The 11571-nt window shown below is 40.5% G+C and overlaps 1 protein-coding gene across 2 annotated transcripts in view; it reads right to left on the reverse strand.

Moving 5' to 3' along the window:
- Positions 1-9200, reverse strand: part of wnt7bb (wingless-type MMTV integration site family, member 7Bb) — a 33598-nt gene extending 24398 nt beyond the window's left edge. Inside the window, exons 1-2 of one of the 2 annotated variants that reach the window (XM_046037406.1) lie at positions 8627-9200; positions 1261-1487 (exon numbers count right to left, since the gene is read on the reverse strand). In XM_046037406.1, coding sequence (XP_045893362.1) covers positions 1261-1487; positions 8627-8697 — 298 coding nt within the window. In that variant the 5' untranslated portion in view covers positions 8698-9200. Of the gene's footprint in view, positions 1-1260; positions 1488-6087; positions 6212-8626 lie in introns of those variants that run through there. The other variant, XM_046037405.1, reaches the window with a different exon arrangement.
- Positions 9201-11571: the final 2371 nt, after the last annotated feature.

The raw sequence follows: 11571 nt of genomic DNA on the forward strand, positions 1-11571 counted from the left end.
GGTTTGAGTTTTGACTGTGTGATGTGTGCAGCTTGGGTTTGGCTTGTGAAGAGCCATATTTCATGGGGCTCAGAGGGTCGGGGGCTGGTACCACATTTTTGATAGTCTTTTTGTACTGTTTCATAAAACTGAGACAATAGGATGGCTTGAAACACACATTATGTAACTTCTCTTCCCCCTTCAATAGGAAAGTCACTGGTATTCATATTCAATTCATTATCATTACCAAATGACCGCTGCTTTGTATCTCGCATACAAACATCGAAGTTGTAATCCCTTTTTTGTAATGTGTTCAGTGTTAAATTATTAATTTAATGATCTGCTATGAACAACACACACATACACACACACACACACACACTTGTGAAGATCTATCAGATAACATTCACACTCCCAAGCAATGACCTTGTCCGGACATAACATTCCAAACCTTAACCTCGTGAACCTAGATATTCCCGTTAAATTACCCTTTAAGCAGCTTCACAGTTGCAAAAACATGATTCCATACTGCACAGCACCTTAGCTTTCAGTTGGCACCAGTGCGTCACTGAAGAAGTATTATGCTTAAACTGAAGACACATTCAAGTCCAAGATGCCATTTTTATATCTGCAACATCAAGTAAGATGAATGTTAAATTTAATGTGACATTTGGGAGACTTCTGGGAGCTCTGGGATCCAAAAACTCTTCTCTGCATGAGAACTGTTTTTTAGTGTTTTGGTTGATTGCAAATTTGTCTGAGAATTTGCACTACTAATGTATAATATCAATCAAGACTGGTCCCGTATTAATGCCTATTTTTGTGGCCATTTGCTATCCCTAAATTGAGCTATGTTTAATTAAATTATCACAACCTAATTAACACACAGAAACAGGGGTCCAATTTTTGCTCCAGGCTTCATCAGCAGGTTAATCCGGCCATGTCTAAGAGTTTGAACAAAACTCTGCTATATAAAATCATGATCTACCCACCCAGTCCTTTAGGGTAGGAGAAGTTAAACCTAAATGAAAGCAATACCCCAAAACTAACCTTGGAATTTACATAAGCCTGAATTCAATCCAAGTTCTAACTGAAAAAGGTCTGACAAAACTTGTTCATTAAAGAAGTGATTACTGGCAGAAATTAAATCACTTTGCAAAACATGTCCTTCCTCCAACAGCTAAAGCTCAAATAGGTTCTCTCATGAGAAGCACCTTATAGGGGCACACATACAAATGCACACACAAGCCCTTTCCCTTCTGTGATAGAACCCAGACTGACCTACTCGCAGCTCCTGACCGAAGACTGTCCTTTCTCCCAGCGCGGAACAGTTCCAGCGTCCATATCGAAACTGGTATTGACACTCATTGATGCCCATCTGGGCGCCTTCACCTACAACGATGATGGCGTCTGGGCGACTCTGGCAGATAGCCCGCTGGCGAGGTGCCAGCCCGGGAATCTTGTTGCAGATGATGTTGGCACCCAGAGCCACCACTGAGGACAGGGCCCTGCCAAAGTAAGAGAAACACACACACATTCATTCATACACACGCATCAGTGGACACACACAAACACAAACATACACACACACACAGAATCAGTTAGAACTTCCAAAGGATGGTCAGACTGACTCAGTTATGTGAGACTCTCCACAACAGGATTCAATTCAACCAGTGACTGATGCATGTTCCGTAGTGAAGTGAAAGCTGTACTGCAAGAAAGTATTGCTCCTTAATGGATTATAGGTCAATCAAAATGTGAAAACTTAATCCAACATAAAACATAAAAAACATATAGGAAAACTTGCTACCATAGCCCAGAGAGAAATAACAAGATGCTTATTTGACTACTGACAACAACATTCCATATTGGTTTGGATGATGGGACACTGAGTAATGATCTGGGGGTTTTGTGTTAATTGTTAGGTAAGATGTGGCGTGAATAGTTGCCAGACAGTATATACACTTGCTGAGTATCTTGTGATGTAAATTCAGGGTTAAATGTTTAACCATATGTCACACAAAATATTATTCCTTATGATTTGTGTAATTAAGCATTTGAAAGTGTAAAGTGCTGCCTATAAATTTCACCAGAGACTGCTTTTACTTTAGACACATCCTAAGACTGGTTTGCATGGAGCATATGTAGGGTTTTCAACACTAGTCGCCTTAATTTGTAGAGTATTTATGTGCTGCAAAGTGAATGTTACACCTCTCACATGTTACACTTCTCAGTTCTCCTCGGGAAGACTTCATCATATCTGATCACTCAGTGTGATAATATCGAAACACATGTTAAAGATGGCTTTGTAACCACTGAGAAAGCCAAAACAGATTACAGCTGAACAACGTGCTGACTTTCTCCACGACTCTGTTTATAGCTCTCGAAACCATGTAGATACATACTTTTCAAACATGTCAGGGACAGGGAGCTATAAATGAGCGTGGAGGCAAATGGCAGCTTTGAAGTATGACGTCGACCTCCAAAGGCTTCACCACAAACGGAGCAAACTAACGCAGGCAAGTTGTGTGTCAGCGAAAAGCGAAGGCGGCGTAAGAGGAGTGAAAAGGAAGAATGGGTGAGGGGAAAGACAGTGAGGAGAAGAAACAGAGACAACAATTTCTGTGGATTCTAAGTCACAGCACAGTGATTTTGGTAGGAGACCCCTGACTAAGAATGATATGGTCATTGATTAGATATCGCTCTCGGACAGTCACGTTCCCTTTCTGCTGGTTGCTTAAGTTGCCCTACAAAGACAGAAAAATATCTCAATTTTAAATGCATAAGTTCAAATAAATCCTAAATGCAGTGAGATGAGTATAATTTACCAGACTGAGGACTACACACAAGCTCTTGGTCTTCTCAATGCAGTTAGGGGAATGTACTACAATATATAAAAGGGAAAGTGCCATTGTGTACGGTTGACTTGTTGCAAAACCCGCTCTAAAAAATACCACAACAGGTAGCTGACCTAAGAAGATCACAGAAAACATGTTAAGATGTGTTTTTCTAATAAAGAAAACAAGACAAAAAGCATCCTTAATTTTGCTCTGCAAAATGCTTGACACTGTCAACTGAAGGCTGTAACTTCCAAAACATGAAACAACTAAAACTAATTACAACTCCTTTAAGAATACAAAGTGCATTCAGTATCTGCAGTAAACACTCACACCAGATGCTGCTTTGGGACCCTCTTTACTCTCTCTGCTGTTAAACAGGCTTGAACTCTGACCCTCAATGACCCTCTGCTGTACATATGGCTGTTCATGGCTACAATGACAAGTAGTCTGTACAAACCAAAAGGTCATGTCCATTAAGATAATAATAATGGTCAACTGGAGAAATTCACAGTGTTGCATAATAAATGGTATGGGTTAATAGAACAGTTTTTTTTATATAAATCCTAAGGCAATAAAATACATTTGAGTAATTTATAGGCTATCTGATATTACAGAGCACTGCTTAAAAGCTAATACAACAGCACTGTAATGTTTTCAAGTCTGACAAACAGAACTCCTTACAACTTCCCCTCCTCGCTCTTTCTAATGTCATTCACCTGCTAATTGACAGAATCACAGTCTACCACCACAGGCAACCCAAACGTTAAACGTTAAAAAACAAACAGAGAATCCCAGAGCCAAGCTTTTTAAATCCCTGAAATCATCAAAGTGCACAAATGCGATTCTGTTTATAGATCGTATACTCTGTGTGCAAGCCAGCAGCTTGGGGACAGCTCACCCACGGTCAAAGATCTACCATCGGATAGGCTGCCAACAGAAACTCTGACAACACTTGAAAATGTCACAGGATTTCTCTTTTAAGATACTGCAGTTGGCTATCAATAAATGCCGTGTTTATACTAAACATGGTGCAGGATTTCATGCATCAGATATTACAGTAATGATCTAATGTATTGGTGTGTGCAGTGTTTGATCACTGGTGTCATTCTACATTAATACAGCTGTGGAAAAGAGATGAAGTCATTTTATTTTGTTAATTACTAAGCAACAGATGGCAGTTTAGCATTGCACAGATACTGTAGAGTGCATTCCTAAAACTGTAAGCAAACCTGTAAAATTTGGGGGCCACATTAGTGTTGTGTGTTCTTCCAAAATGTTATGTTTGATTGAACATTAATAAATTGATTGTGCACAAGGGCTTTGACACCTTCAACTTCATTTCTACACTTAGAGGTGACACAAATCCTTTTTCTTAATCATTTGATTGTTTTAATTTTTGACAAAACATGGGTTACTGTCTCTGTTATATTAATCACAAAATGTGTGGTGTAACTGAAAGAAAAATACATTACACTTAACATCCAACATTAAATGTCAGAGAAATAGAGGCCTCTGTCAGTTAGACTTCACAGTAAATTAATTTCTTTGTAATAACGTAATTGAAATAATCAAATCGGTACCCGTGTGAGATTCCATCATAGGGTAGTTTGGCCTTAAGAGAAACTATAATCTACATCATGGCATACAGTGTGATCACAGCCACCTACTCCATCACATGGAACACTTTGAACCTAACTGACAGACTATTAAGCTCTCAGGCATGCATCTTCTACCGAGGAATGCACTCACAAAAATGCCTGAGACACAACTTAAGTAAGTAAGTAAGTGAATAAATGCTCTTCTTTTTCCAAGAGCAGGAAATTAACAGTTTTTAGTGCTGAATATGATTTTCCTATTTTGCTAGTCATTTACAAATGTAAGAGCTTAAGATGAACAGCGCACTGAAGGTGTTTAGTTCAAAACAAAATCCTGTTTACATCTGTTTTAAACTATAAACTATAGCTATAAACAGTCGCACTCTAGTTACGCCCATATTAACAAAATATGGTGAAAATGGTCAGAATATTGCCATTGGAACAATAAGTGTGAAATTCCTGGATATCGGAGTGTGAGGTGTGCAATGGCCCAAAAGCTCTACATGGTCAGAGTCTTTTGCTGAAGGCTTGTTTGCCACCCAGAGGTCTACAAATTTTACAGTTTAACATGCCAAAACAAAATCAGTTGTCTAGCTTTGAGGCATTGTATTATTTTGAATCCATACTGAAATGTTCTCCTTTAAATACATTTTCTGGTTAATGCTTAACATAATACATACTTTAATAATCAAAACAAACAATAGTATGTAGTTTTAATGTGCAAGCCATCTCTATATTTAGCAGTGTAGCCCACAGAAAACCAAAAACCACATCTATTTCAGCATCAGGTTTGGGGTCTCCGGGTAGCAGAGGAAGGAGCGATGGGTGAGTAATTATTTTGGAAGCTTTAAGAAAGCCAGTGTTTTACAAGAGAAATTCTCCTTTATTTAATTATACCGTCAATCACGTGCATGTTGCAGGCAGATATTTCAAGATGTGGGTTCAAATGATAGTATCGATATACTGAGAATTAACCAGAGATGAGGTAATGCACAGAGATAATATTTCACACACTCTGACAGGTTAACTGTGCTCGCGTGAGTAGAGACTGTCCTTATTGTGTTAAATTCTCCTCACAGCAATAAATCTCAGCATCCAATTGTCTTGAACATCTCTGCCACTCTGTGGCCAAAATGATCCATGTAGCAGTTAGCAAAATGTTTTGTTTTTCTATAAATATTTGCAATACGACAGCTAGATACAAACCATCACTGCGTAAGACGTGCTCCTCCACCTGAAGACGGCACATTAGCGAGTTCAGGTTTTCACCTAATTAGTTTAATACCACGTGGATGATTTTCCCGGCGATGTTTCCACTGATGAGTTTTCTCTACAGAATTTTTGCTTGTATAACATTAGTTTGTGTGAAAAATACTCTAGGATTAAATCCCATTTACTGCGTAATTTGAAGTTTTGCTACGCCTGTGTCCTTGCATTTTGATAACACAACATAAATAACTTAATATAAAGCTCCAATCTGTGAATTCGGAGAACCTAAGAAATGCTTCTCAGAACCGGCGTTTAATAATTAGGAAAAAGGAAATGTAGCCCGTTTTCCGGTAAGGAAAGCTGCACGAGAGCAAAAACAAACCTGTGCGTCTTTGTGTTGCTGAGGATGAGCGCGCACACTCTCTGAAGTTAATTAAGGACCCTGTTAATTGGCTCAAACTTACAGGTAGCTGCCACTCGTCAGGATCAGGAAGATCTGTGGATAATAGACTGACAGCAGTACACTGCGCGACGAGAAGATGATCATGATGACATTGAGCAAATAGCCACGTTCGGACTGAGTGAGACGACGCGGACAGGATGAAAAAACTCCCTTAATTCCCGGTTTTAAGTCCCTTTCACCCAAAATCAAAAAGAGGTGCCGTGCGTCTCCTTGTCTTTGATGCGGTGGCTCTACGCAGCTCCAAGCTCCCAGGGCCGTGTGTGCGCTGAGATTGGCTCTGTCATCTCTCAGCGGCGGAGGCTGTTACACAGTACTGTGGGTTCCCGAGCCGGAATGATGATGGTTTTAGGGATTTTGCATGGCAGAAAAGTGCCTCTCTCCACTCTCATGAGAGTCGTGACTGCCATTGGGCAGGGAGAGATACTGCTATCCGCCCACTTTGCCACAACGGGACAATAGTGACACTGATCCGATCCCCGTTGGACACGCAGGAGTTTTCATTCATCATCACACCCCGCTCCTACACCACCACCACTACCACCACCAACCCACCCCACCATCCAGCCAAAAACAAACAAACATAGACGCTCGCTACTTCAGCCTCACACCACCGTCATAGCTCCACGTGCAAAAAATCTGAAAATTTCTTTGGAAGGATGTGTCGGTCTGAATCTGAAAGTCGCTGTCATAAACGCACAAAAGTACTTTAATCTCATTACTGTGTGGGAAAGTGAGCATAGAGCGTCACCAGTCTGCTGAAAAGAAATTTCCTTGTATCTCCTACGATATTATAGTATTCTTGGGAATTACACAGTAGTATTCCCTCTGGTAACACGTTTTCCTACAATATCTCCTTAGAGACATAAAGCATGTTTGTGGTACTCAAATATGACTTTAAGTAGCCTTATTATTTCCCTTGGTAACACTATAATATTCCTATAGGCGTCTACAATAGTTCAGCTCTGTCTACCTTTCTGGTGCGCTCTGATGGTATTTCATGGCCGTCATCCTATACCATTCAAATCTTAATCAATTTCTTAGAAAATAAAATATATTTTTGCGACCCTATTTAGATCGTTTAATAATCTCCTCAGAGTATAGGACTGCTAAAGGTGGAGGTATAAAAAATAGCACTCCTGTTGCCCGAGATTGGATATGAGCAGAGAAATAAAATACTAGGGGAGATTTTTTTCGCTGAGCTTAGTGAGTGGAGGGCTTTTATCGCCTCAGCATCGTGACTCTCACTCAACACCTGCAGGCTCCAGTCATTGTAAATGAAGAGGGTACCGTGAAAGATTTAGCCAGAGTAAGAGGATGGAAGGAATGAGCTAACTACTCTGGCTTGGTAAACACGGAGAGAGGTGACTTTCCACTCATATTGGAGCTACTGTCATGTGATATGAGCATCTGTCAGTTACACGCTTCACTCCACATGAGGTTCTCACAGGGAGGGCTTACGCTTTTTTGTTTGGTTCATTGTAGCTGCAGGAATCTCCGAAATAATATCAGTACAGTCGTATGGGCTTTATCGTAATGTGGCAGCTTATATTTCAGTTATTAATTTCGTGTTCAGTTGCAATAATTTAAGAAAGCAGATGTAGTGGCGCATGAAAAGGTGCCTAGCCAATATTGATGAATACACTGTTTTAGTGTTATATGGGTTTTCCTCCACTGCATCATCATTTGCCAGCTATGCATTGTTGCAAACATACTTGTAAAACCGCAGACCCCTGGGGCTTATTACAAGTTAAGCAATTAGTAGGCTATAATAGTATAATAGTAGATTAAGGGACGTCGCCATCAAATAAGAAATGTTTTAATTTGAATATGCATTTCATAAATAGAGAATGTTTACAGCATTAACCTTCACATGTAGGTATGCAGCCTGGACAAAAATACAAAACAACAGCAAAATCCCCCCACATGGATATTCAGAGACATTATTCGTCGTGATTCTAACGTGTGTCTACCTGGGGGTCCTAACATGATGCATCATGCTTGAGAGGCACTGCGGTAGGGCAGCAGAGAAAGAATGGATAGAAGTCCTTCTGTGTTTATGCATCAAGGTGAGGTATTGCAAAACAGGCAAAAACTCAGTCTGGGCAATGGAATGTGGAAATACAACTCAGTCTGCCGCTATTAATGAAGGTATGCAGGGGTGAGCTGGATCTGGAGCAGAGACAGCGGCTCAAATTATCTTGTGAGACAAAGGAACAGGAGTCTCGTATGAACTAAATAGCCCTCTGACAGCGAATACTAATCGATCATCATGTCTGTTGGCATGAAACCTGATCTGCCACTTTTACGCACGACACATTCCCTAGGTGCAGGCGTTTGGATATCATGATTAAAATCGAATTTTTTAATACACCTGCTGAAACCAGATTTTTCAGAACACGCTTAAAGTCTGAGGTCAGAGGGCAGCCGGTGCTTTCCTGTAAAGAGTTTAATTGCCAGAGAGTTGCAGTGAATTTGATCTTCAGGTTTGCGCATGTAAAGAAAGCAGTCTATGCACGTAATCACAGGTAATAAAAACTCACCCAATTCTGAGGTATATGACGCCAAAACACAGGAACACGTAGAGACTCCACTTTCGGAGGGGTTTGTGCATGATCGTTACCACTTTGTCCAGAGGCCATGTACTGTAAGTGGTTACGCTTTCCGTTCACATTGGCAGGTTTCCTAACCCTTCCAGATGCACGTAAACCGCCTATTTTCCGCGACTTGAAGCTGAAGCGCATTTGAAATTTTCGACCGTGGGAAATCCATGGTCCAGCAATACAGGTGAGATGCTGATGACGACCTGAAAGGTGGTTAAGAACTCCAAAATGAAACTTGAGAGAGGGTCGGACTTGAAAGGTGAATGAGTTCTTGGAGGAAGTGCCTCCTATTCGTCCTTACCTTCACGGTAGAGCCTAATTAACAATTCCCATTTGCTGCGCCTTGCAGGTAGAAAAAATACTTGCACTTACTGCAGTGCCAACACTGTAGGTTTTGTTGTATTTAAAGTTTTTTTAGGCTACATCGCTCGCTGTTTCGATTCTCTGGAGACATCTTAAACATGTTACTAACTTACAACAGCCAGGTACTCTAATACAGGTAACAAAAGGGCTACACGCCTCCTCCTCCTCCTCCAGCATGGATATGCAGGGAATGGGACGGGCTTCCAGTCTGAGCTCAACACGTGTATTTGTTGTACAGAAAACTAAAAGGAATGAAATGAAAAGGCCTTTTATAGGCCTGCAACCGGGGCTAGACGGGTGCTTGTCTATTGCAACATTGGGCATTGCCCCACCAGTGTGGGCTCCCCGGATGGTCTCCACCACAACAGTAAGTCCCATAAAGCCAAACAGACGAGGAATGGCTTTCCAGCTGTATGAATAAAATTTACCATTGCATGACTAATAATGACTAATAATAATGATCTGGCGTCAAGATAAATATTTGTCAGTGAGGTGCTGTCAGTCACTTTGATTAACAGTGCAATGCATGAACAAAACATCAATATTCTCATCACTTGGGTTTGAGTCATGATGTGAATTTTGAGCAGATGGTCAGAATACAATCATCCCTTTTCGGAGTTTTTATTTGACTATGAAGACTCCCTCTGGTGGCTACAAAACACAGCTGAACTGATCTGGTTAAACATACAGAAATACACCTCTTGGGGCTCCTGTATGACATTTCAAAATCAAGAGTTAAGCAGTGGGCGCTCTGCAGAACAGTTTTAAGTTGTAATCTGTAAATCTGAAATCAAACTAATAGGGAGCTTCAGAAGTAGATTATGCAATGAAAGTAATGTAAGGGAATTCTTTTTCATTTCACACACACTCCATACAATTAAAATCACCCTCTTGATATTTTGTGATAAGCTTCAAATTTAAGTTCAGTTGTGGGTTTTTTCCAGAATGTTGAGTTTATTTAATTACCACCTACTTTTTAAATAAAATGTCACTACATTTGAAGAGTTATTGAGAAGAAAGTCTAATATTTTGTGAAGATTGTAATAAAGGTGATGTTATTTTGACAAGACCACTTTTTCAGTGACACTACATAAATATTATATGTTATATTTATTTTTCGGCAACAAACTTTACTTTTCTCCTCTGCCTGGCTCGTCAAACATCTAAGAAACCCCATTGTCTTCTCTCTAAATTTTATGGTATTAGTTCAATTTCTTAAAAGAACACATAAACCATCAGTTCGGTATATTTCCAAAAAACTGCATGAAAAACGGCTAACGTGTTGTAATAATGATGGCATAAACTAAAATTACAGACATGAGCTATCTGAGCACAGAGACTGCCGGGCTGTTGTTGACCACGAGAAACAGACAAAACCACAGAGACCTTTGTTTCAAGACATCCCTGCATTGTGGTTTCAAGGCCTTTTCCTTCAAAACATGCCCATCAAAATTCCAGATGGGTTTTAGAAATAATGAAAGTCAACATGCGGGTCCAGGGTGACATAAAAAAGACATGTATTTGATGTCTACCATGTAACAGATGGTCTTGTTTGTCTTCAAATGTACATAGCTCATCGTCAAGGCCTGGGTGGGGATGGTCCTGTTTAGTTTAATTAAAATGTTCAAAGAGCCAACACTTTTTTATGAAAGCAGGATCAAGACCAGGAACAGTGTGCGTCAGCGTTATTTGTCACCCGCCATTGTCATTATAAACATGTCACACACATTTATGCTCGATTGTTGTCGGCGCACACATTCCTGTGCACGCTAACACACATTATCTGTCTCTATGTGTCCACACATACAGTAAGTATGCATACAGATTCACAAATCAAACCATAGACACAAGCATTGTGGACCCACACAGAGACTCTCACACACACTGTAGCACTTGGGTGGTATATGGAAGATCTTGTGACACACTGTTTATTTAACTTCAAAAAGCCGAGGCAGGGATGAGAGCATTTGGGTCAGCAAGGACATATCAATCTGAGTAAGTCATACGCCACATCAGTGCTTGTACTTTATACTACATTACAGGCCATTGTATTTGAATACTTCCTCTTACAGTCTACTCAAAGGCAGTCGCTGTCATCCTTGCTCCGTACTTACCCTCTTCTCAGTCTGCTCTATTACTTTAGCAACTGTCGGCCAAACTTTTTCAAGATTGCACCATTGTGTATCTGTTCCTTTTCATCTGCATGTACTCTTCCCAAAGTGTAGAGGGGAAAATGTTGGGAAGGAAGGGAAAAAAAGAAGGGGATCATATTTTGGCAAGCATGGGATGATATGTCGCACTGTCTTTTTGAATATTATTAAGTACTCTTGACCGACAACTAAATAAGAAAACCCACCGGCTGCCCATGTGTTTGCATGGGAGCTGGTTCAGCTGGAAACAGTGAGAGGGCTGAAATGCAGAGTGTGCCAAACCATGGAGTGGCGTCTGGGGCTGGGTCCACCACATCTACACTGGGCCCCAGGCAAGAGGGGGGAAACGGCTATTATGCACTCGCAAAGTCC

Source organism: Micropterus dolomieu, linkage group LG22 (assembly GCF_021292245.1).
Source record: "Micropterus dolomieu isolate WLL.071019.BEF.003 ecotype Adirondacks linkage group LG22, ASM2129224v1, whole genome shotgun sequence".
Taxonomy (NCBI): domain Eukaryota; kingdom Metazoa; phylum Chordata; class Actinopteri; order Centrarchiformes; family Centrarchidae; genus Micropterus; species Micropterus dolomieu.